At 43.5% G+C, this 22481-nt stretch overlaps 1 protein-coding gene across 3 annotated transcripts; it reads right to left on the reverse strand.

Moving 5' to 3' along the window:
- Positions 1-213: 213 nt before the first annotated feature.
- On the reverse strand, positions 214-17914 carry cluha (clustered mitochondria (cluA/CLU1) homolog a). Of its 3 annotated transcripts, none has more exons than XM_070828802.1 (27): positions 17594-17914; positions 11396-11589; positions 10818-10989; positions 10134-10277; positions 9872-9999; positions 9480-9634; positions 8878-9003; positions 8280-8427; positions 8104-8196; positions 7465-7899; positions 6604-6863; positions 6198-6523; positions 5126-5227; positions 3961-4061; positions 3715-3867; positions 3568-3630; positions 3229-3473; positions 3023-3107; positions 2756-2909; positions 2466-2605; positions 2288-2368; positions 2070-2195; positions 1845-1966; positions 1663-1756; positions 1443-1577; positions 1265-1338; positions 214-367 (listed from the first exon to the last, which is right to left on the reverse strand). In XM_070828802.1, the coding sequence occupies exons 1-27, from the start codon at positions 17727-17729 to the stop codon at positions 241-243; spliced, it is 4119 nt and encodes a 1372-aa protein (XP_070684903.1). In that variant the 5' UTR covers positions 17730-17914; the 3' UTR covers positions 214-240. The 3 variants fall into 3 exon arrangements, with proteins under 3 accessions (XP_070684903.1, XP_070684902.1, XP_070684904.1); XM_070828801.1 differs by having other exon boundaries at positions 6111-6523; XM_070828803.1 differs by lacking the exon at positions 17594-17914 and adding an exon at positions 16471-16520 and having other exon boundaries at positions 6111-6523.
- Positions 17915-22481: the final 4567 nt, after the last annotated feature.

Below are 22481 nucleotides of genomic sequence, written 5' to 3' on the forward strand. Positions count from 1 at the left end.
AGCTCGTCCCTCCCTTCCGACCTTGTGAGAAATTCACGCTCTGCATTACTTTCTCCTACAGTTCATACAGTTTGTTCTCTGGACTGCTCTGACCCATCCCTCCCCCTTGTTAATTTCAACGCTGACTGCTCGCTTCTCAGGTCCACAGGCTCGGTGACATGGCTGTTGCGTCACGGCCTCTCCGTGCCCCCCTCCCACCCCCCCATAGCAGAGAGTAGCTGTGTTGAGGGCTGTCAGACATTAATCGATCGGAATTTTGTCCTCTAGTTCCAGTGGGCTGTCCTCGATGGCCTCCTCCGTTTTTCCCAACTCCTGCAGCTGCTGCCGTCTCTGCACCTCTGCCTTCAGGTTCTCCAGATCCTTTTGGCTGAAGGGAAAATACCATAAAAACCCCCAACATTTATACTTCCTGTAGGGGAAATCTGACCATTTGAAACTTTTGGCCTTTTCTATTGAAAAGTAGTTCATTATAAAACCACCTGCACTGGTTTTATAATAACATGATAATAATATATTTTACTTATAGAGTATTTTTCTAGAAACTCACAAAAGGTTTAAAACACTCACTTAGAAAACACAGAACAGACAGAAAACTTTTCTGGACTTTGGAAAAGTGAAAAGTGAAAACATTTAACTCCCATGACTTAAAAATACACAATACAAAGAGTAATAATTGACCATGTTTATGGCTGGAGGTCAACAGATTTATAGATGTCTCTTTACAGTGGTGGTCTATGGAGAAAATGCTTTGGGAAGCATTGCTGACTGGCAGCACTGTAACCAGGTTTAATAATACAGCTCTGATCTCTTAATAAATACGTATCATCTCCTACTGATGTAGAGAATTGTGTTTCTAAACACTGCCAGTGCTGTGGCTGAACATATGGTTAGACAGACAGACAGCTGCTGCTGCTGTGTGGCAGCAAACCAATGTAGGTGAGGCAAATAATAGACAATAATGTGGTGAATGATGGATTTCTGGAATAACAGTACAATGTTGTGTTCACAAACTTGAATTATGGAGCATTTTGAAATTTAAAAAAAAAATGGTGATATCCAGGTTTCCTTGAGTCAAACAACAACCAACAAACTTCAATAGTTTGTTAGAAGGTAGAGGCGGCACTACAGGGGACAAGTTGCTGTATATTTAGTGACATTAAAGCAAGTCAAACTTCTTTTTTCCCCCCGGATAGCGTCATAGAATAATCAAATGAAAGCCAATATAATACAGTTGCAGGAGCTCCCGTTTTGTTTGTCTCTTTACCTGAGAGGTATAAAGATGATGCCGTTGATAATGTTGAGCTGTTCCAGGACGCTGGCCATGCTGGGAGCAGTGAACTGGAAAACAGGAGGAAATAAAAACATAGCATCAGTGCTAAACGGTGGAGGTGAAACAGGTGGAAGCACAAAGGCATGTCTGACTCTTGACTATGGGCACCCACCTTGAGGGGCATGATGCTGGCGTTGGAGCCGTTCTTGTAGATCTCATTCATGGTTCTCTGCAGAGCTACGGCCTGTTGGGTGAGATACTTCAGGTACTCTGAGCTCTCCTTGGTTTTCTCGTGTGCCTCACCCATCTGAGGAGAGAGAGGAATTATTTAAGATATCACAACTGATGAAGAAAAGCATCAGTTCCTAGAAACAGAGTCCTGCAGGGCCTACCTGGTTCTTGTAAATGGTGTAACCCTCCTTCTCGTGCTGTAGTGCAGAGCGGAACTCGGCCTTGCTCTCGTAAACTCTTGCAACCAAATGATGGCTGGAAAAAATAAAAAGGCACGCATCAATCATCATGTTAGTCAGTGCTTTACCTACTATGTGCATAAGGATGATGGATCTCTGCCCACCTGAGGGCCACTTTGAGGGACCGGGGCCCATGGTACTTTGTGTTGATGGTCAAGGCGTTCTCCAGGAATCTGAGCGATAAATCGTACTCCATCACTCCGTGCAGCACCAGCCCGATGTTACTCTGTGGAGGGAGATCCAAGGAGAAGTACACCAGTCATTAACTCCACTAAAGATTTTACCAAAGACTTAATCAGTATCGATGCTCGAGTAAAGGCTGCGCTCACGTCTAGCAGCGCCATCTCTGGGTGGTCCTCTCCGCAAACCATCAACATGAGGAAGCGGGCGCGATAAAGCAGCTTCAGGGCGGTCGACAGCTGGCCGTTGGCGAAGCAGTACAGAGCCAAGTGCATCTGAGGGGTGAAGGAACACACATGTAGGTTAGAGGGACACTAAGCATCTTTAGCGTGGGTTAACACATCCTATATTTGGGTTGATAACTTACATATTCTTGAATAGTGTTGGGGTGCTCGATGCCGAGGACTCTCTCACTCATCAGAACGGCCTTTTGCTGGTTGCTGAGAGCCTGCGCCCAAATACACGCATCACTTAGTGACATGAAATCAATGGGACACTTCGGTAAAAGTTGCTAACAATGAAAGAGTTGCCGTATTTCTGCCTACCTCAGGGTGGTCTCCCATGATGTAATTAAGGCGTGCCAGCAGACGCAGGCAGGCGCAGATCTCTACGTGCATGGCGCCGTACACATTGTTGAAGAGGTTGAGAGCCTCGTTGATCAGCTCACAGCCCTCCTTCAGAAAACCTGGAAATAAGGAGGAAGGGCAGTGAGACACATTTAGTCAAATCAGTGGCACTGACCAGCTTTTTTTATTTAGTTATTTATTTATTTTCATTATTAATACAGAGATTTTTCATTCCAAAATGTTTACGTGTGTAAACTTTTTTGTCTCACCTTGCTGCACTTTGGCCTGTCCACTCTGGAAGAAGTGGAAAGCGTCCGAGGCTTTAGGGTTAACATGCTTCACTACAGGGAAAATATTCAGGATGTCCTCCTCTGTGAAGGCAGGCTTGTGGCGGCTGTCGAAGTTATACTCCTTTATCAAAATCTGCAGGGCAAAGGAAAAGTAGTGGAGGCATCATAATGGCGACTTTGTAAACGCGTGTACAGGGTCACTATAGTAAGTGACTTAAGCGCTTCACAAAAACAAATGAGTGTTACCTGGATGCCCGTTTTGATTGAAATTTCTCTGAGCAGAGTGATTTTCTGAAGGCCGTATTTCTCCACCACCTGGTCCACACTATCACTGCACAGGTGAACATTTCAAAACAGGACATTTGTCACCAATAAACACACAAAATGGGGGATTAAAAAAAAAAAGAAGGGAGTTTTAACATCTGTTTCTTATGAACAGATGTGGCCCTCACCACTGTATGGTGAAGTGATAGTAGCTCTGGGCCTCTGAGGCAATGTTCTTCCACAGCTCGCTGGGCGTCAGGCTGGCCCACGCCGTGTTGTCGCCGCCTCCGGGGACCCTGTTGCGACGTTTGCGGCTTTTGCGGCGTGACACCAGCTCGTCGGGAGGCAGGTGGGCGACGGCGTCGGGGAAGGAGCTCAGGAAGCAGTTCAGGAAATGGCTTACAGCGGCAGAGAGGGCAGACAACTCTACACCCTAAATGACAGGGTGCATTTAGGAAACTTCAATCAACATGAATGTAGGTTTGTCTTTCAAAGTGGCTGGGTAAAGCGTAGCCAATGTTACCAACCTGGAGGTATGTCTTGAAGATATGTTTAGCACACCTGGTGATCAGCTCACTGATTCCTATTCTCTGAAAAAGGTATGGAAAAGGAAATATTAGGATAAGAAAACATGTATGTGACAGTGGTGGCTGGATTCAGGGCTTCAGACTTACATAGAAGTGCTCCAACTGGGCTTTGGCCGGGGTCTTGTCCACAAACTCCAGAACAGTGCCCAAATAGCGAATATTGATGCCTCTCTGGTGCAGGGCCTCTGTCAGTGTGGCTCCGTCCATTGGCAGAGCGCTGTGGTCCAAGCAGTCTTTAACCTGGTTATAAATCACACACACACACGACTTTAAACTCTGATACAAAAGCAGAAAATTCAACATGCGTGTGACCTGCATCTCTGTGTTACTGACCAGTGATGGGATCTGACAGGACACCAGGAAGGCAGCAGCGTCTTTGAGAAGCTGCTTCTGTTTCTGGATATCATCTGTGCTCTCTTCTGGGAAACGTACTCCTGAACAAACACACACACAGTCAGTCATTCTGTGCTTGTATTCTCCTATGAACTCTCTCATCATAATAAAAATAGAATTTGGAACCAAATGTGGTAAAAATAACTATGAGCAAAAAGGAAATGAACAGACTCCGACAAATCTAAGTTTAGGCAGTGAAAATGTACTACAGTTATCTTGGCTGCTCTTCGACTAAAAAATGGTAACAGTTTAATTATTGTTAGGCACTTCAGTTTCATAAGGTTTTACAGACACATGACGAATGCTGTCAGAATCTGCCCCATATGAACTGTCTCCATGTGGGTGGTCCTGAAACAATCTTTGTTTGACTTTTGTTTGTTGTTTTTTCAAATATTTGGCATATTCCAAAAGATGCCATAAAATCTTCCCCGTGTATGATCAATTGTCAGCCTGAACAAGCCGTAACAGGAAACTCGGGGTCTCAAATCTGATATCTGCAGCTTTTGGTCTGATGATCTCATGTACAAATGACAACACCAAACATTTCACAGGTAATTATCTAAATTATATATTGTTTTTAAGTCCTTATTGCTCACAGGAGGGACATATACATTGAATATATTGACCTCCTAGTGGTCCAGTTTACCCATGACAATCTACCTTCCTTATCTTTTGCCTGATATAGATTCAATATTAGTTGAGTTTGACATCATACCTGCAACGACACGTTTGTGGCCTCTTTCAGAGGACAAATAGCATGAACGTCCAAATTCCATTTTCAGAGAGGTTTAGGTATGTTTTTTGTCACAATATAATTTATAATATTTCATTTGAATTCCCCTGTCAGCCCACACAACCCCAACATGACAGCAAAAGTATAAAGACAGCAATAACTACAATACCAGTTAAAAAACTGGGCTTCGATCATAGAGCTTGTACCTCTGAATTGGGAGTATGGTGAAACAGAGTCCTCTTGTCATGGCTACACAGCTTGACAATAGCATTATAGTGTGTGAACAATAACATATATACACATTTGTTTTACTGCTATTGAAATGGTCTTTTTCATAATCGACATAAGATTAATCATCCTCGTCGTGCTTACCTGGGGAGAAGATGTCTGGGTTGAAGCGAATGTCGAAAGATGTGTTGCTGATGGAGCCTACAGCCTTGCAGGCATTGAGGACCACCTCACGGCTTTTGGGATCTATTTGCGATTTGCGAATCACATACAAGGAAAAGATGCAAAAACGTTAAAAGTAATGGCAACAGACGCATGATGTTAACATATCCACAAAGTCATAGTTTAAACCATGTCCACATTAAGCCATCAACTTTTGAGAGCTGTTTAAAACGACTTTCTTTAGAGCAGTCAGACATATGACTGCTCACAGTTGGTGCCCTGATCAATTGTGTGGCCAGAAGGAGAAAAATTTTTCACCTCCAACTCTCTATGCGATTGCTTTTTCTTATTTATCTAACACGGACAGTTCACATTAAAACGCATTGCTGTAAATGCCAAAAGTCTATTTTCTATCTGTAGTGTTAATCCTGACAAGTTCAATCATAAAGGAGAGATTTGATAAGCTTACTGTGGACATGGCCTTCATCGAGCACCCACCACAGACACTACAGATTAGATCACTCTGTTTGACAGGCAGATTATTGTGATTTAGGATCAATTGAGCAGCACACAAATCACTGAACATGAGATTATTCTGCGTTCCAAAACACATTCGGATTAATGAACACAGCAACTGATTATTCTGTTTATTGGCTCAAATCCCACAGCAAAGGCACCACAGGCTGGATCAGTGGGAGATGGGCTGATTGGGGGCCAAACACACGTCCCCACTGCAGGCTGAGGACTGAGCAGGGACAGCTAGCCTGGTGGAAAGAAGCCACAACAGCCCAGCACCTGATACTCTACTGCTCTAATGCTATTCACACACACACACACTCCAAAAGTCAGCCACGTCCCAAAATATACAATATGAATATGAAAACGTATATTTCTATGCAATTATCCACCAGAGTAGCTCTCCCTGCATCGTCCTGGCCTCATGTCTTTGGGGTCTTTTTGGACATACCAATACAAGATCCATCTTCGGCAACTAACGTCTCCGCCAGCTCTTTGGCCTGAGCTAATCCTGGAACACTTTCGTCAAGCTCCTTACCCTCCAGTGGGCTCTTGCATTCTCCGTTCTGGGTGGCTGTAAGGTCTAGAGGCCCGTTTGTGGTGGGCTTCAACGAGTTTTCTTCACCGTCAGTCGCTGCCTGTGAGGCAGCAGAGGTGCTGTTGTCTGTCTGGATTGTGCTGTCTGTGGAGCCCTCTGTTGTACTGGGAGAATCTGACGCTGAGGTCTGAGTCTGGGTTGTGTCAGCATTGTTTTCTGAAACGGTTTCAGAGGTTTCTGTGATGGCAGGTGTGTCAGTTTTAGTGTCCTTGTTTGCTTTCTGTTGCATGAGCTGTAACGCTGCCATCTTCATGAAGAGAAGATATCTGGGAAACAGAATCAACGGTTAAACACACGTAGAAGCTATGATGGAAATGTGACGATGCACGCCGGCGCAGATTCCCACCTGTGCTCAACGAAGGCCTCGATGAGCTCCTGGCGTAGACAAGCCAGGCGGTGGCGGTGCTGGCGGGGGAAGCCTTGGCGCTGGCTCTCTGGCGGCAGCTCCTCTCCATCCACAGGCAGGAAGTTGAGGTCAGGGGGGAACGTGCGAAGAAGGTCCAGAATATAGTGGCGGCCATCATTTCCGATGATGCCCTTGCACTCGACAGAGGAGCACAGCTCCACTGTCTCATTTTTCTCGTTCAGCACGTTGTGCCTCTGGACCTACAATTTACACCCAAAATTGAGGATCAGAGGATCTGAGTACACAGTTGTGTGTGGTGGTGGTGGCTTTAAAAACATTAGGCTGTCCATACTCTACATTTTTCTATGTGTCAACAAAGAAAACTAAACAAAACAAAAGAAAAGACCACAATGAGTTGGTTGGTGCATCATGTCGACTGAAGACATAAATCTCATTTAAAAAAAACAGATTGATAGTTTCCTGAGACAGCTGAGCACTGTGGTGTTTTTTCTCACACAGGAGTAAATAATGAATCTATTGGGTTCCATCTTCAGTTGTGAATTAATCCACTTTTAAACATTTGGGGCACCTTGATGTGCATGTGGGAGTGACTAAGGATACACAGTGTAACGGTGTGATTCATTGATGTGATTTTAATAGTTTTTTTGGATACCCATTCAGGACATACTTGTTAGTAGGATCAGTTCATTATTGGTTTGGGATTTTTCATGGGATTTATTGTCAATAGGAAAGACAAAGAATATCACCAGACTTGGTTTAACATCACACAAAAGGTGAAATAACTAGATTATCCACAGATTAAATGGTCACTTGAGTAGAGACAACAGTCGTGTCACTAACCTTGAGCGGCCTGCTGGTTTTCTCCAGCAGCTCCAGGTATTTGCTGTGAGACACAACCGTCTTCCCAAAGTCGATGGAGCCGTAGATGACGCTCTGCTCCTGCTCTCGCTCCAGGATACCAGGGATGATGGACTGGGCGGTGACGCGGTAGCCTCTGTAGTCCACCACCACTGTCCCCAGAGTGTACAGACCCTCCACATCCACTGCCCCGTACGCCCGTACTCCATTCAAGTCATTGGTGGGCGCGGCGTGAGCGGCGGCGTCCCCACCCAGCTCACGATAGTGGTCCCGCACATCGAAGCCCAGGCTAAAGAAGATATTGTTCCAGATGAACATCTGCATGCGTGTTTCCTCGCCGGGGTTGATGGCCATTACGTTGCCATCGATGACCGCCATGGCGCCTCGAGTGGCAGCTGCTGCAAAGTCACTGTGGACCTGCAGGAGATGAAGAAAGAGGCATTAGCATCTCCTTACTTCTTTTGTTACACTTCACATTCACATGTGATGTCGGCACCACACTGCCCATTAGAAAAGTGAGAAAAGACAGATTCTGTGTTTGAAGGCCGATTTAATGTCATCTGTTTTAGTAAAGTCGCTTTAGCCTGAAGAACATTCACAGAGTGGTACCATATTAGCTACCTTGAATATGGCCCTCTCCCTCAGCAGGCGTTCGGGCAGGTTCTTCCGTGGCAGCTCCCTGGTGGTCTGCAGCTCCTCGTTCCAATCTCTAGTCTAAAGACATAAAAAAAATTAATGGGATAACAGTTTTCTAGTATTAATTTTTATCTGCTTGGTGTGTGTTCAGCTGTGCCCACCTGTCCAGGTATGTGCTCCTCATAACCCAGCCGGGAGGTATAGGCGTCCTCAGCTCGAACGCAGTCCATGGCGTGGTCGACCTGCGGAGCTGTCCAGCTGTACACCTGGAAAGGCGTTGCTATCCTCTCAAATGGGTGTCTCTGGACCCTGCAGTAAAAACAGTAAAAAGTAACGCTTTCGTGTTTCTCTATTTATATCAAAGTTGTAACCAGTTAATGACAAGAATCCTGACCATACTCCTATTATCATTTCATCTTTTTTAGTTTGTTTTCTTGTTGTGCTTTAAGACTTTGGCCTCCCAACCACCTCCTTGACTGTCAAAGTCCATGTGTTCTGACCTGGTTAAATACAGTTACAGTTAATGAATGAACTTCATAATGACCACAGAAAAGAAATCCTGAAGCTTTTGTACAGGAGAGATTGAGTCGAGGACACTGAGGTATTAGGAATGATTTGTTGTCCTCCCACAGACGATGAACATCGACTCTGTAGCTCTGACTTGCTCAAACACAATAAAGTCATTTAGTACGACGGGAAGTTGGCCACTGGCAGCAGGAACAAAATATGAGGGAAACTTAAGGCAGAGAGATGTTTGACCTTTTCTTTTGAAGGGCAGTGAAGTTCTTCTTGAAGGCGGGGCTGATCTGGCTCAGCAGCTCCACCAGAGAATGGCTCAGAAAGCTGGGATTGGCTGGCTTAGGGTTGAAGGTGTAGGTAGTAGATCTGGAATACACACACACACAAAAAAAAATTAACGCCTCTATTCACATTACTATGGCTTGTTATAATGGCTTTATTGTTACAAATATTTATGTCACTAAAAAGGAAGAGCGGAGGACAGCAGTTACTTATTTCCTCGAAAGTTTGGAAAGAAAAACTGAAAAAGGATAGGAGGTAGTTTCCCTTTAGGGATGTAGTTCTCCCATATTCTTCAGCAGAAGCTCATCTAGAGACTACAACACACTCAAACATGAGGAATTAATGATGGCAAACAAGTTCTCGTTCCCAAAGCAATCCAATTAAAGCTCATTAATTTGACAGTTAAGTCCTTGCTGGCATCCAAAATTAGGATCCTGAAACTGCTGATCAGCCTTCAACACACCGTCGTCCATGTAAAGAAAGTCTAACGGTCTGTTCCAGTGTATCAACCACCTTATGACGAGACTAGCTGTAGATAAGAGTTTGGGATATTGACTGACTGGTTGAGGTAGAAGCCGCGTGTCGAGGCAGTGACGCTGACATGGCGCTCCTCCACAGTCACCATGTACAGGTACATGAGGTCACCGTGCATCTTCCTGTTTCCAGGTGGAGGGTTCCAGCCGCTCATGGTCAGGACCTTCAGGCACTGCATGGGCTGGTGGGAGTGTTTGAACCGTTAGCCAAAGGAAAGATTTTTTTCTCCATTGATTTTCAAATGTATTACAGCACATCACACATACACACCAGTAACAGAGGTAGAACAACAAAACAACAACATATGCTGTAATATGTCAAAACTGAATTATATGTACATGAGTGTCAGTGTCAGTTTCTATACAAATGTCCCTATCAATGGTTTGCATCTATTTTTCAAAAGATATAATTTCCTCACCTTCCAGTCCTTGTTCTGCGGCTGGAGCGGAACCAGGGGGTGCTCTTTGCTGTTGGGCAGGATGTGCTCTGGGGGGGTGCAGTCAATCTGCTCCAGCTCGTTGCCCTTTTTCTTCCGCTTCCCGCTATCTGCAGCCACGTGAAAACAAGCAAGGTGAGAGTGTGCAGTCCACCTGCATGTCGCTACATTGATGGGTAACTCTGCACATAAAAAATGAAGGCAGCGCAGGACACTTCCTGATGTAGCTCCCATGGTGTCGTACCTCCGAGGTCTCCATCAGTGAAGATGCTGAGGAAGGAGAGGGAATTGCAGTCCACTCCATTGTAGGCATCTGAGGGGTCCAGACTTTTCAGCAGGTCTCTGATGTGACGCACATGGATGCGAGCCTCGCGCACCGTGTAGGGCTCTGGAGAAGAGAGTGGCAGAAGAAACCAAGAGGGCATGAACAATAATGGATAACAAACACTTGTAATGAATTATGACTCAATTCACTTCAGTCTTTGCCAACAAATCATTAAATAAAAAAAGTAATGCACGCTTTCGATCTCCATTTGTGTGATGCTGAAACACTAACAAGACCACATTTATTGTGGCTGATGCTGAGAAATGCTGATCAGGTTTGTCAGGTTGCACCTGGTCTAATAAAGGCATATCTGTTTTCACACTACCTGGTCGGTCGGTGACATTTTCACTGCACACCGACAAGGAAGAGCTGAAATGCAACACTAGATGCTTTGTCATCTTTGCTGTACTTTCAATGTGTAGAAGGTTACAGTCTGCGGCTGAAAGAGGAATAAGTGCTCTGCATACCAGGCTAAAGCAATGTAAGTAACGTGATAACAGCCTCGCCATTAAGCAAAAGGTAAGCTGTAGCATATTGCTTTTCCCCTTTTGCACCACAAGAGGAAAACGGACTGAAGTGTGAATGAGAGCCTCTGAATCTGACCTTCCACCACTTTGAGCAGCGAGCCCTCCTGCAGGCCCTCAATAGACTTGAGCTCGGCAAAGTTGTCCAGCACGTTTCCATCCAGCTGCAGGGAGAAGCAGGTGCGGTGGCACGTGTCCTCGCGGTCCATCAACACCTGATGGATCTCCTGTACCATCTCCTGCGGAGATACCTGATGTCGACGGGAGGGAGGGAGGGAGATTAAATGTCGCTTCAGAGACATTTGCAGCTTGAGATAGATCACCTGCTTTAGTTCAGCTGAATTGTTTCTGCTTTGTGTTAACACTGCGGAGTAACCCCACGAAGGCCGGTCTAGGGTTAGAGTTAGGGAAGTATTAGATTGAAAGCTCGTCTGACATCAAAACCACCGCACGGCAGATTTATAATATTATGAGGAAGGTGGCTGTAACAATTTCTTTCTCTGTTGTGACGACTGGCAGAATAATACAGTTCAGATCACAAAGAATGTGCATAAATTTGAGTTGAGTGATTTGATTGCTCCGTTTATTCATGCAGCGTTATTGTCTGTCCTAATATCTGTCCCAATGAACTGCTGCTTGTGAAGATTTAATTCCTACCTGCAGGTCAAATGGTTCTGTTCCAGGTGCCTGGATCTTCACGGTGAAGCCGGTGTCCTGGATCACGATCACTTCCTGTTCGTTAGACTCCTCTCCTGCGTCTGCCTCACCGTTCCCATCCTGCTTTGTTTCCGCCTCCTCCATGTGCCCGTGGGCCCCGTCCCCATTCACCATGGCTGTATCTGCACTGTGCTCTGCGATGGAAGAGACACAAAGGGTCGTTAGTGACTGTAACATATTGTGACAAGATATCTATTCAAATGCATCCAAATCCCCTTGACATGGTTGAAACAACACAAATCCTCAGATGTGTTGTGGACAAACTGATCTGTCCTTTGCAACTCTTCAGCTGTCACTCAATAATCTGAACAAACAGAGAACAGCGCCTTCATACAATCAGCCATGCGTAGCAAGTCTTCCTGACAACAAAAACTTTTCTACCACATGAAAACACAGAGACGCTGCTAGGCAGCCAGGTCACAAACAAAGGACACAGACCCAGAGGCTGGACGACATGAACCTAATGAAATATTTATGAATGGGTGAACAGGGCCGACAAAAGCTCTAATCAGCTACAGTATGCTAGTGCCGTCCATTTAAATCAAATACAAATGAATTGAAGACAAACGACACAATACGGGTGATAGAATCTAGACAGCATGACTTTACTTTCATCAATCATCAACTATCACAAAAGTACAAACTCTTCCAAAAAGCTGAAACACATGGATCACTGATGATTGTATCAAAACATTAAACAATAAGTAACCAGTAGTTGTTTTCAGCTGATCTAGACAGAAAGTACCTAATTTCAAACCTGCTCAAACCAACGCTGTTGCAACACCAGAGGGAGTTTAGCCAGAGAGAACTGAGGGATTGAATACAAAGAGATTTCAGCATTCACAAGAGGGAATTATTGGTCACTTGCATGGCTGATGGGTGCTAATACAATGCCTGCAAGTTAGCTAGTATCCATTCAGCAGCTGCCTTTACTCCTTTAGGGGCATGCAATCTTCAAAATGGTAGTTACATATTGTCTTTATATATTTTATTCTGTCCTATTATACAAACTATGCGTGCATTATATTTCCCACTTTTTCTGGAGAAGCAAAGAGTAAAGGTGAGAAGAAAACGCCAAAAACAAGTAAGAGGCTCTTGGGTACATTGATTCAAAAAGGAGCAGGGTCGAGGATGACACCTGTTTTCTCTCACTGGGACACAACTGCTGCCAGCCAGCGTGTCCTTGCTCCCAGTCAAGGTTAAACAGCGACTGGGTTTCTGAAGAGAAGGGGCTAAAGGGAGAGGTGGGGCTTCAAAGCCGGACCGCAACCCCGAGAGAGAAGCAACTCGCTGAAATGGTGGAGGAGTGGGGGAGGAAGCACGGGAGAGAGGGGCGGCCGGCCATGCTCTGAGCGACAAACACAACGGCTTCGGAGCAGTCACGCAAGTGTTGTTACAGACCAGAGGAGAACGGGGGCTCTGTGTGAGGTGTTTCAGTGTAGCCGACTGCGTTTCTAGAAACATCTCATATCTTATCAGATCTGTCTGAGAGGCTAAGACAATGTTATCACTTTACTTCAGTAACTGTCCTTCATAAATCTGCAGAATTTCTGTCCACCTGGTGAAATGATGTCCAATGTTCACTTTCTTTTGATTTTGCTCTCCACCACCTCCTGATGGTCATATCTGGCTCTTTAGCCGCTTAATGCTCCACCGTTTCCACCGGTTAGTCACAGACAACACCTGTGTGTCGTTTGATGCCGAGTAGGTAGCATGCAGTGGGTTTTTGGAGCTTTTTCACCGAAACCAGCTGCCTGCTACAGCCGAATTGTGGTTGAAAGAAGAAAAGGTCCGAGGCACTTTTCTGGCAGAAAGAGTAAACTCCTGGATTAAGCCATGGCCATTTCATGGTAAAATTGCTAAAAACAAAGACATCACATGTGCATGTTAAAACAAAACTGGGCAATAACACACACAGTGTTAAAAGCCTTCTTCAGGTCTGTTATTACATAACACACATCAGAAATAAGTCAAATATACATTTAATGTATCATACAAACTACTATATAGAAAAATACACTGCAAAAGTAGAAAAATAGAAAGCATTAGTTGTTCTTGCCCTTTTCACAGAGGCATGCTCTGCCCCTTCATGGGCGCATCAGTGTTCAGCTCTGCTCTGATTGGTCCCGCTCGACAGCAGATTGATTCTTAATCGTGTAGATCACAATCACCGCCATGCGTATGTGTGTGTGTCCATTTGTTCTGCTTTGTGATGACAATACCCGACCAAAAGATCACTGCAAGATGAAGCACAGCTCAGTTAAAACTGCTGGGAGCTGTATTTTGTCTGAATCTTGCCTTCAGTCACAAAAGAGACAAAGTGTGGAGGTGGTGCTTAATGAGGAATATCAAATAAAGTGCTTTTATGGTTTTAGCTCAAAGCACAAGACCACAAGAGTACAAAGTGCCAGAAGCACTGATGATACATGAGGCAATCCAGCAGTCTATGTGTTGCAAAACTGACCCAATTTGCCCCACAGTAGTGGAAGAAAGTTCAGTAGGAAGTGGGGAAGTGAGGAGAGAAGGGGGGTGGAAGGGAAGGAAGTACAAGTAAACACGTATGAAGATTTTTCCTTGATTCATTTCCTGTTAAAATGGTGCTGAAAAATAATATGGTGAACATCAGCATGACGCAGCAGTTTGATCTGATGAAAAGGCAGTTATTTTCTATTATACCATTAAATAATGGATTTATCTATTTTATATTTGAATCATTGTGATCAAGTATTGCTGGTATTTCAGTTGTCAATGTTCTCACCTGAAAAGACATTCCCTCCGTCTTCAACATCAGTATTAAAATTATCATGCTATAAATATTTCCCTACATAATTCTGTTAGAGATGCCTTTCTGTGTCATCCATCATAATATAAAAAACAACCATACCTCATTCAAAGCAAACACTTTGTTGTCTATTATGGCCTGAAGTATCATCCATTCTGCTAACATTTATTAAACTCATTTAATTCTTCAATCCTAGTTAAAACCCAACTGGCAGCTTGTCTTCATACCAAAACTTCACCAAATCACCATCAGTAATTTGCGGCGCACATCTGAGATCACAGACATCAACACCAGTTAAAAACTATACACAGAACGACAGATCTGAGGAGCTCTGTCAACCAAAATCATTCAGTGGCGTGAACCCTCTCAGTCACACACTTGTGGCTGGATGGTTAACTCCAGGACACAAGGTCAAGGCAAGCAATCAATGAAACAGGGACACCAACCAGATAAAGACAGAAGAGAGGCAAAACCCAGACAAAATGAAACAGCAAGCAAGGTTTACACTGTAACTGACCCATTTTTCCTTCTGACCAAACATTTCTCTGAGTAAAAGTGCCAGCTCACGGTGAACAATCTGATTTCAGGTAATGCAACAGCTAAACTAAATAAAAACCAATTTCTGTTACCTCAGTCTACCCCACTTCTCTCGATAATGACAAAATAATAAATGCAGCAGCCAGTTATCTAACCACTCCTTGACATGGGGACCCTGGCTGCTGCCATGGCAACATTAACTAGCCAGACAACCCTGAAAACAACAACAACAACAACACACAAGGTCTCTCTGTAATCATGTTTGCTGAAACACAAGGTGGCAACCTCCTGGTGGACGGACAGACCCTGAGTCATGCATCAGCAAAGGAATTTCACAGCGGCAAAGATGTGGTCTGTTTGAGATGGACTTTATAAATGAATCACCAGCGAGGAATGATAACAGTCCTCGGCCCTTACATGTACTGAGAGGATGTAAGTCTATCAAAAGAGTGTTTTATCATACACTTTAGTGGTAACACACACTGAGTTTAAGTTCATCAATTAGTCCATCAACAGACAATTTAATAATTAATCAATAATGTCTGGTTTCAGCTTCTCAAATATGAGGATTTCATTGTCAATTAAATGCCTTTGAATTTTCAACTGTTGATCAAACAAAATAAGCAGTTTAAAGATTACACCTAGGGCTCCGGGAACATGTGATGGGATTTTTTTTTTTGACTAAAAAGATAAGGAGGTATCATGAGAGGACTAGTTAGAAAAGGGAATAAAGGGAAAGTGCAGCAGTTTTTCCCCTCAGGCCTCCATAATGCAACCCAATGAAACAGTCTTTTATGGATTGCATGTAAATGTTCTTTTATATTAAGGGCTCACAAGCTAAAAAAAAGTCAGGAGTCATTACTATAGGAGATGCATAAGTATGCATCAGCTTTGATGGTGGACAGGTGAGGAAGTCATCTAGGAACAGTGCCAGGATATCAGTGATTCCTGGGATTAACCAAGTCACTCCTCACCCCACAACGGCATTAAGGCCCTTTGAAAAAAAAATATAATGATGACCCTCACCTCCATGTGTCTGCTCTGCTAATACAGTGCTTTCATTATACTCAGTTCATTCATTAATTATTTATACCATAAAATGCCCATCAAAAGTGTAGGATGCTACTATCATGTTGCTTCTTGTGCCCGACCAACACTTTGAGACCGAACATATTAAGTTCATAACCACGTACAACAGAGACAAGCAGCAAATCCTCACAACTGAAGCTGGACCCAGAGTGGCTTTTTGATTAGAAAAAATATAACCTGAGTGTTTATCTGCTAATCAGTGTTCTGTCAATTGACTAATCAATTAATCGACTATTTGTTCTGGCTCTACAATGGAGCATTCACTGCTCCATGTGGGCTTGAGGGAGCACTCAGAGACTGGGCAGCACATGCATGAGTGATCATCCAGCCAAATAACCAAGCAATCAGCGCAGCAGTTCATCCACAAAGCACCACAAGCTCAGTCCTTCACAGGTAATGCGATGAGGCTCTCCCTCTCCTGTGTTTTCCTCTGAAATGACACCGGCACAGTCAATTCAAGGTCCCACATGTGACACACAGAGAGGCTGCAGCTCACTGTTGGTGCTCTAGAAGTTGTGTAACATTAACTTCACCGACTGACAGTAGACGTCCCGGTTTAATCTGCCTCAGCTGCTGCTCCGCCGCTTTTATCTCACAGTATACTCACCAGCGTACACGTCTGTTCGTGTATTATTAGCGTAACCTTCCCTCTCACTGTGCATGCACCATCATGACTTTTTCTACGACAACCAGCTTCCGCTTCCCGGTCGAGACGGGACATACGATCTAATCCTCCGCGGCGGGGAGGAGGGGGAGCCGGTTTACAGTGCCACCACCGACCGCCGAGCACTTCATCCGTGCCACATCTCTTAAAGTGAACTTATAGTAATAAAAAAAGAGAATACATCGTCTACATAGCGTCTCGGGCTGATATTCCTCAGATAAATCCAAGTCACTGTGCCTTACTCCCCCTTTGTTCATGTGCACAGTGTGCGGCTCCACTGAAGGTGACCTTCAGTTCATTCCTCTGACATGCTGTTACCGAACATGTGCGTCAATACGAGTTAGCGCAACACAAGATGCTGCTGTGGGTTGACTGAATAAATCATGTGCTACACGGCCGGTCCATGTTTTGCCGGAAAAACACTTGTTTTCAGGACATACGCTCGTTTTTTGGGCATGACACGACACGCAGACAGGGACAGGAGAGTCTGCTTGCTAGTTAGCTGACAAGCTAGTGAGCTAGCTAGCTGCACACTCAATGATGAGGCTAATGTTAGCATAGCGGCTAACTTGTTTGGGTTAGCCTGGTTCACTTGCAGTGTCAGAGTGAAGCTGGACTACATGCTAACAGCTCTGACGTTTGGATGCAGAAGTGGATCTGATCCTCTGGAGGTTGTTAGCCTGCTAATTAGCACAGACACCTTAAGACATTCATTATTAACACCATACAGCTAATTAGCAGATGCTGCTACGAGCAAGGTGGACCCTCTAAACTTGGTGAGTCCACAAAGGAGAGGGGTGGGAGGAGGAGGGGGTAAACCCCACAGACCACCACCTTGGGTCTGAGGACTTTGAAGTCACCTAACACAACACGGAGGTAAATGTCACCCGCTTTAGTGGATGCAGTGCAGAGACACAGACATTAAAACATTGAACAAACCGCACAGGAGAAAGTCAATGCACAGGGATGCTGGTATATGAAGTGCTGCTCCTGAATGCATTATGATAGATGTAACTGTTTTGCATGTTAGGTGTTATAGCAGGACACATGAGTCGGTCTGTCTCACCACAACCGCACGGATCCTTCAGACGTGTTTTGCTGGTCTCTTTGCTGTCCTGGGCTCCATCCCCGGCTTCATCCGCAAGATCAACCGGATTACAGTCAGGCACTGACGCCGGGATGTCATCTGTCTTGCTCACCATGGTCGGCAGTCAGTGTGGCAACAGAAATCCCCCCGCAGCTTTGCTTGAATATGAGTGAGTCTGCAAAAGAAATACAAAAACCTGCTTGTTCTCCGGCTAAGACGGGCTAGCTGGCTACATGCGAAGGGTACAAGCTTACAAAAACAAGTCTACCGAGGAAGGACAGTGCTGTACATGGTGCTGCACACGTGGTTTTCTCCTCCCTCCTCTTGACCTCTTTGCCTTTGCGTTGCACTTCCCCACCCACTGAGCGTGGCGCTACGGAAAGCCACATGAGACAAATAGTTTTCCTTTTATGTTTTTTTTTTTTTTTTTTTTTTTTTTTTTTTTTTTTTTTTAGATTTTCTTGTGCACTGAAGGATAAAATAGTTGCTGAGTGCAAAAACTGTTATTTGTACAGCTTAACTGTGATGCAGTTTTACCCAGCTCAGATTTGCTGTGTGGTAACATGATCAAATGCATCAATTCAAGAATATGCAACATAAAACCCAAACACAACAGAGACACCAGAGGTCAGACAATATAACAGGACTCACTTTAAGGCCTTCATGTCTGTTAATACCTCAGTTGTGCATACTCCCACATTTCCACTCTACTGGTATAAACCAGACTTCAGTGCAACAAGGAAACAGTTTTTCTACCAGACCAACCTGTATGATTGCCTGGTGAAATGATAAACAGCTGTCAGGATACTGTCAACACTTTGCCAGTGTCAGTCAAATGTTAACAGCGTTTCAAGCCCAAATGGCCCCTTGGTCAAGTAAAATCCACTCCCCTCCACCTAAGAGCCAGATAGGATAATGTAATAACAGGGTTCCCATTAGGAGCTCCTGTGAAAGCATTGAGTACAAACATTACTTTAATCAAAAAGTAATGCATTTTTCCATTTGATGAGTTTTTTTTTTTTTTTTTTTTTTTACCGTAACCAGATAAACAGGCTAAAATAAACATGTTCTTGAAAATAACTATGCACCATATTCTCTAATGATTCACAGTATAGCTGCACGTCACCAGCATAGACAGTTGTTGGAAGTGGTGGTCTGCTTTGTGTGTGTTGGACAAGACAACCAGCAGTGATGTCTCTCTCTCTCTCTCTCTATCAGGGAGGCACACCCGCGCTCCACCCCTAACCTTAGCTATTTTAAGAACCTCACAAAACTCATCTTATAACTCCAGCCCTGTGCAATAAATGAATAGAAATATCACAGGGTGCATATAACTGTATTAGGAGTCTGTCAGGAGCTCCTTCTCTTACAAAAATACTAGAGGTAAATTAACTAATTCTGTTACCATATTTGTACAATATTTACTGCCATAACTACGTCGTACTCCCATATAACATTCATTTTGTTGTGTAATACACATTTGTTGAAGCTTTTTGATCGAGGTGAATTCATCCTCTAACATCAAACATTTTTTTTTTAAAAAAGGGGAAAATTATTTCATCACCTGCTGATTTATTTTCAGTTTTTTTTCTAATCAAGTTTCCTCTGTTAAACGTACAAGCAAGAACAACAAGCAGGCAGCAGACTAGACAATCCTTCATTTTATTCCAATTATGTGTACAGTAGGTCACTATAGGAAGCTAACACAGTATATACGGTAATCAGTCAACAGCTTATGCTCACCCAAGGACCAAACCATACAACAAACCCAGAGCAACACCTCCATGTTGGGTACCACACAGCGTTATTGCTAGAGACCACATGTCAAACAAGATGCTTTATAGAGCCACATACAGTCCACTGAAATGTTCCTCTAAGATGCAAAATAAACTTGTTTGACCTCAAACCAGGATTGACCACTGCTGCTGACATCTGTTGTCATTATTATTATGAGGATTGGGGTTATTATATAGGCGTTTAGAAAGATGGAAGACATTCTCTGTGGGTGTGAGTAAATTATCTACTTTCTTAATATGACGTGAGATACTCTGTGATGCGCCCTGAAAAGTAGAAAAAGCAAATCAGACATCGAGGATTTAGTTTTGTTGGCTGAAAAAGTCATGAAAAGACATCTTCATTAAGGCATCACACCGTTTGTCTTCATGTTAATTTTAGTGGTGCCTCTTTGGCTCATTAGCGTTTTCCCTCAAAGCAGGCAAACACATCTCTGAAGCTTCATACAAAGATACAACTACTTTGATTGTTTATCCAAGCTGTTACATAAGTATAGATCATCCAAAATGTGAGATGATGCTACGATGTTGTGTGCAGGATGTTAAATTTATCATGAAAGGGGGATGAAGAGTTTAATCTACCTGCCGCTTCGTTTGGATGACATGTGGAGTGATGAAGTCTAACAGTCTTAGTTCAGGATCCCTGTTGAAAAAGAAACAGTTCTCAACAAGACAGCTTGGTGCTTTAATCACCCACTGTCTCACAAAACTTGAGGAAGAGTAATGCGCACAACCATGCTAATGGCTTATCAGCTGAGACGTGAATGAAAACCTTTGTCACATTTGCATTTTTGCTGAAAAACAAAATCCAGCTTAATGCTGCCTCACATGCAGCATGTCATTGATTCCCCACTTGCATATGCCTCCTATGAACTGTAACATAACACTTCAGTGACAATCAACAGAACATTTTAAAGTGAAATAATCCATTAGATAATTCAGAAAAATATTAAGCGAAACATACTGGGGTTAATAATTACAAAATACAAAGTTAAACAATCATAAAATCTATTTTAACACCTGCAGTGTCCTTAAACCAGCTGGCGTGACCCACTAATATATATAAATATACTGATATATTGCTTTATTGGAGATATAGTGCTAAAACATAATGCTAAACTTCTAACCAGGAGCTGCAGAAGGCGAGAAAAGCCTCACGGCGACAGATCGCAGTTAGAGTCAGTCCTACAGGAAGGCTCATTTCAAAGACACTGACTGCAGTTACTGATGCTCAGTGACGTCATGGCTCAAGTATAAACCGACTGTGACACAACTCTGAATCAAAAATAACTGAGGTGCCACGTTACACACAGTAAACCTTTATATGCAAATCCCAAAGAGTCCTATAAAAGTTTCTGAGACAAATGATACTTTAGTAAAGTATAAGTTTCCACACTGCATTTCCTCTATTATAAGGCAGTAATTACAGAAGGGTACTAACTGGACAGTGCATGAAGCAATAACATAAAACCATGTCCTGAATTAAAATATAGCCAATTAAAGTGTTACTTTGATCTTTCTTTCACTGCTTTTTTTTCTAGATGCTATTTGCTCCTCGGTACGCTAGGGGCCACCCTGTGCATGTGTTTTGATAACAGAGGCCACACACACACACACACACACACACACACATACACACAAACTACCTGCTTAGCCTACCATCATGTCATTTCCAGCACATGGTCTGGTCACTGTCTTATAGTCACGCAGCTACTTTGGGAATTTGTGTGAAAAAGAAAGGAAACACACTGCAAATAGACCAACCCCAAAATCAAACCAACTACGATTCAGTTGAAAACACCAAAAACCTCCATCCATGTTCCTGTTTGTCTGTTTTTCCTGAGGTGGAAAGAAACCCCAACACAACAACCTCAAACATACATTAGCTTAAGTAGTAGCCTTATGTGAGTGTGTGTGTGTGTGTGTGTGTGTGTATGTGTGTGTGTGTGTGTGTGTGTGTGTGTGTGTGTGTGTGTGTGTGTGTGTGTGTGTTTAGTACACAAACCACACCTGAGTGAAACACATGGTCCAACGAGTCAGAACCTGTTACCTCCTGAATGTGGCCAGTTTACACAAAGCAGTCACTACTGAGGAATAGCTGCACACACGTGCTTCAGTGTGCATCGTTAAGTTAAACACACACGTTAGAATATTAAGTTGTTTAGTCCGGGATGTTTGCACATGGCCAAAACGAACGCTGTCTGACCTCAGACAGGTGTGTGTGTGTGTGTGTGTTCTGTGTGATATGGATGTTGGTGTCCATTCTCCTTTTGAATCTTTACACATGTATTCCTTTTTATTTTTAATGGGCCTACAGTCTGAAATAAAGTATCATAAATACTTGGCAATACACAACAAGGGCCAGTGTGTGCATTTAGTAGATTTCTAATTGTGATCTATAAGTTTGTTTTCAGTCACTTGAACCCATGGTTAGCTTATATGCACCAGGGAATACTAAGTCAAGGGCAATTTACCTGCAGTTAATACGTTGCACACTGATTTGAAACAGTTTGAACTTATGTTAGCGTATGGTCAGTTGTAGCAGAGATAAGTGGTAGAGCTTAGGGCTAAGGATTGGTTAAGGTTAGAGGAAACATAAATCGATTGGTAATATTGAATCAAGTGTCCCGACAACTTCCAGCAAATAAAAATATAAATATATATTGTGGCTAAGGGATAAAGTGTAATACAGATACTATGGATCTGCTGTATAACGTAAGAGTGATATGCAAAGATTAAAATTCTGACAAAAAAAATACAATTATTTGTTATCACAAATAATTGTGTTTCGACAGGAACAGGAACTCCTTCCAATTAATATTTCTTCACATGGAGGACTTCACACAGACGTGACACCACTTCAGATATTTCAGCTGTGACTCAGTCGGGGGCCACACGAATGTTTGGTCACATGGTTGATTTATGGTCGGCCTTGAAAGGTCACAGATGGCTGGGACACACAACAGGACCCGTAGTCCACCTAAAATGGCTGCTACCACGGTCAAACTCACCATCACCGTAGACCACTAGAAGGGGTTGCTTTGATATAAGGCCCCACAGTATATTGAGCATGT

This window comes from Pempheris klunzingeri, chromosome 4, assembly GCF_042242105.1.
Source record: "Pempheris klunzingeri isolate RE-2024b chromosome 4, fPemKlu1.hap1, whole genome shotgun sequence".
NCBI classification, from domain to species: domain Eukaryota; kingdom Metazoa; phylum Chordata; class Actinopteri; order Acropomatiformes; family Pempheridae; genus Pempheris; species Pempheris klunzingeri.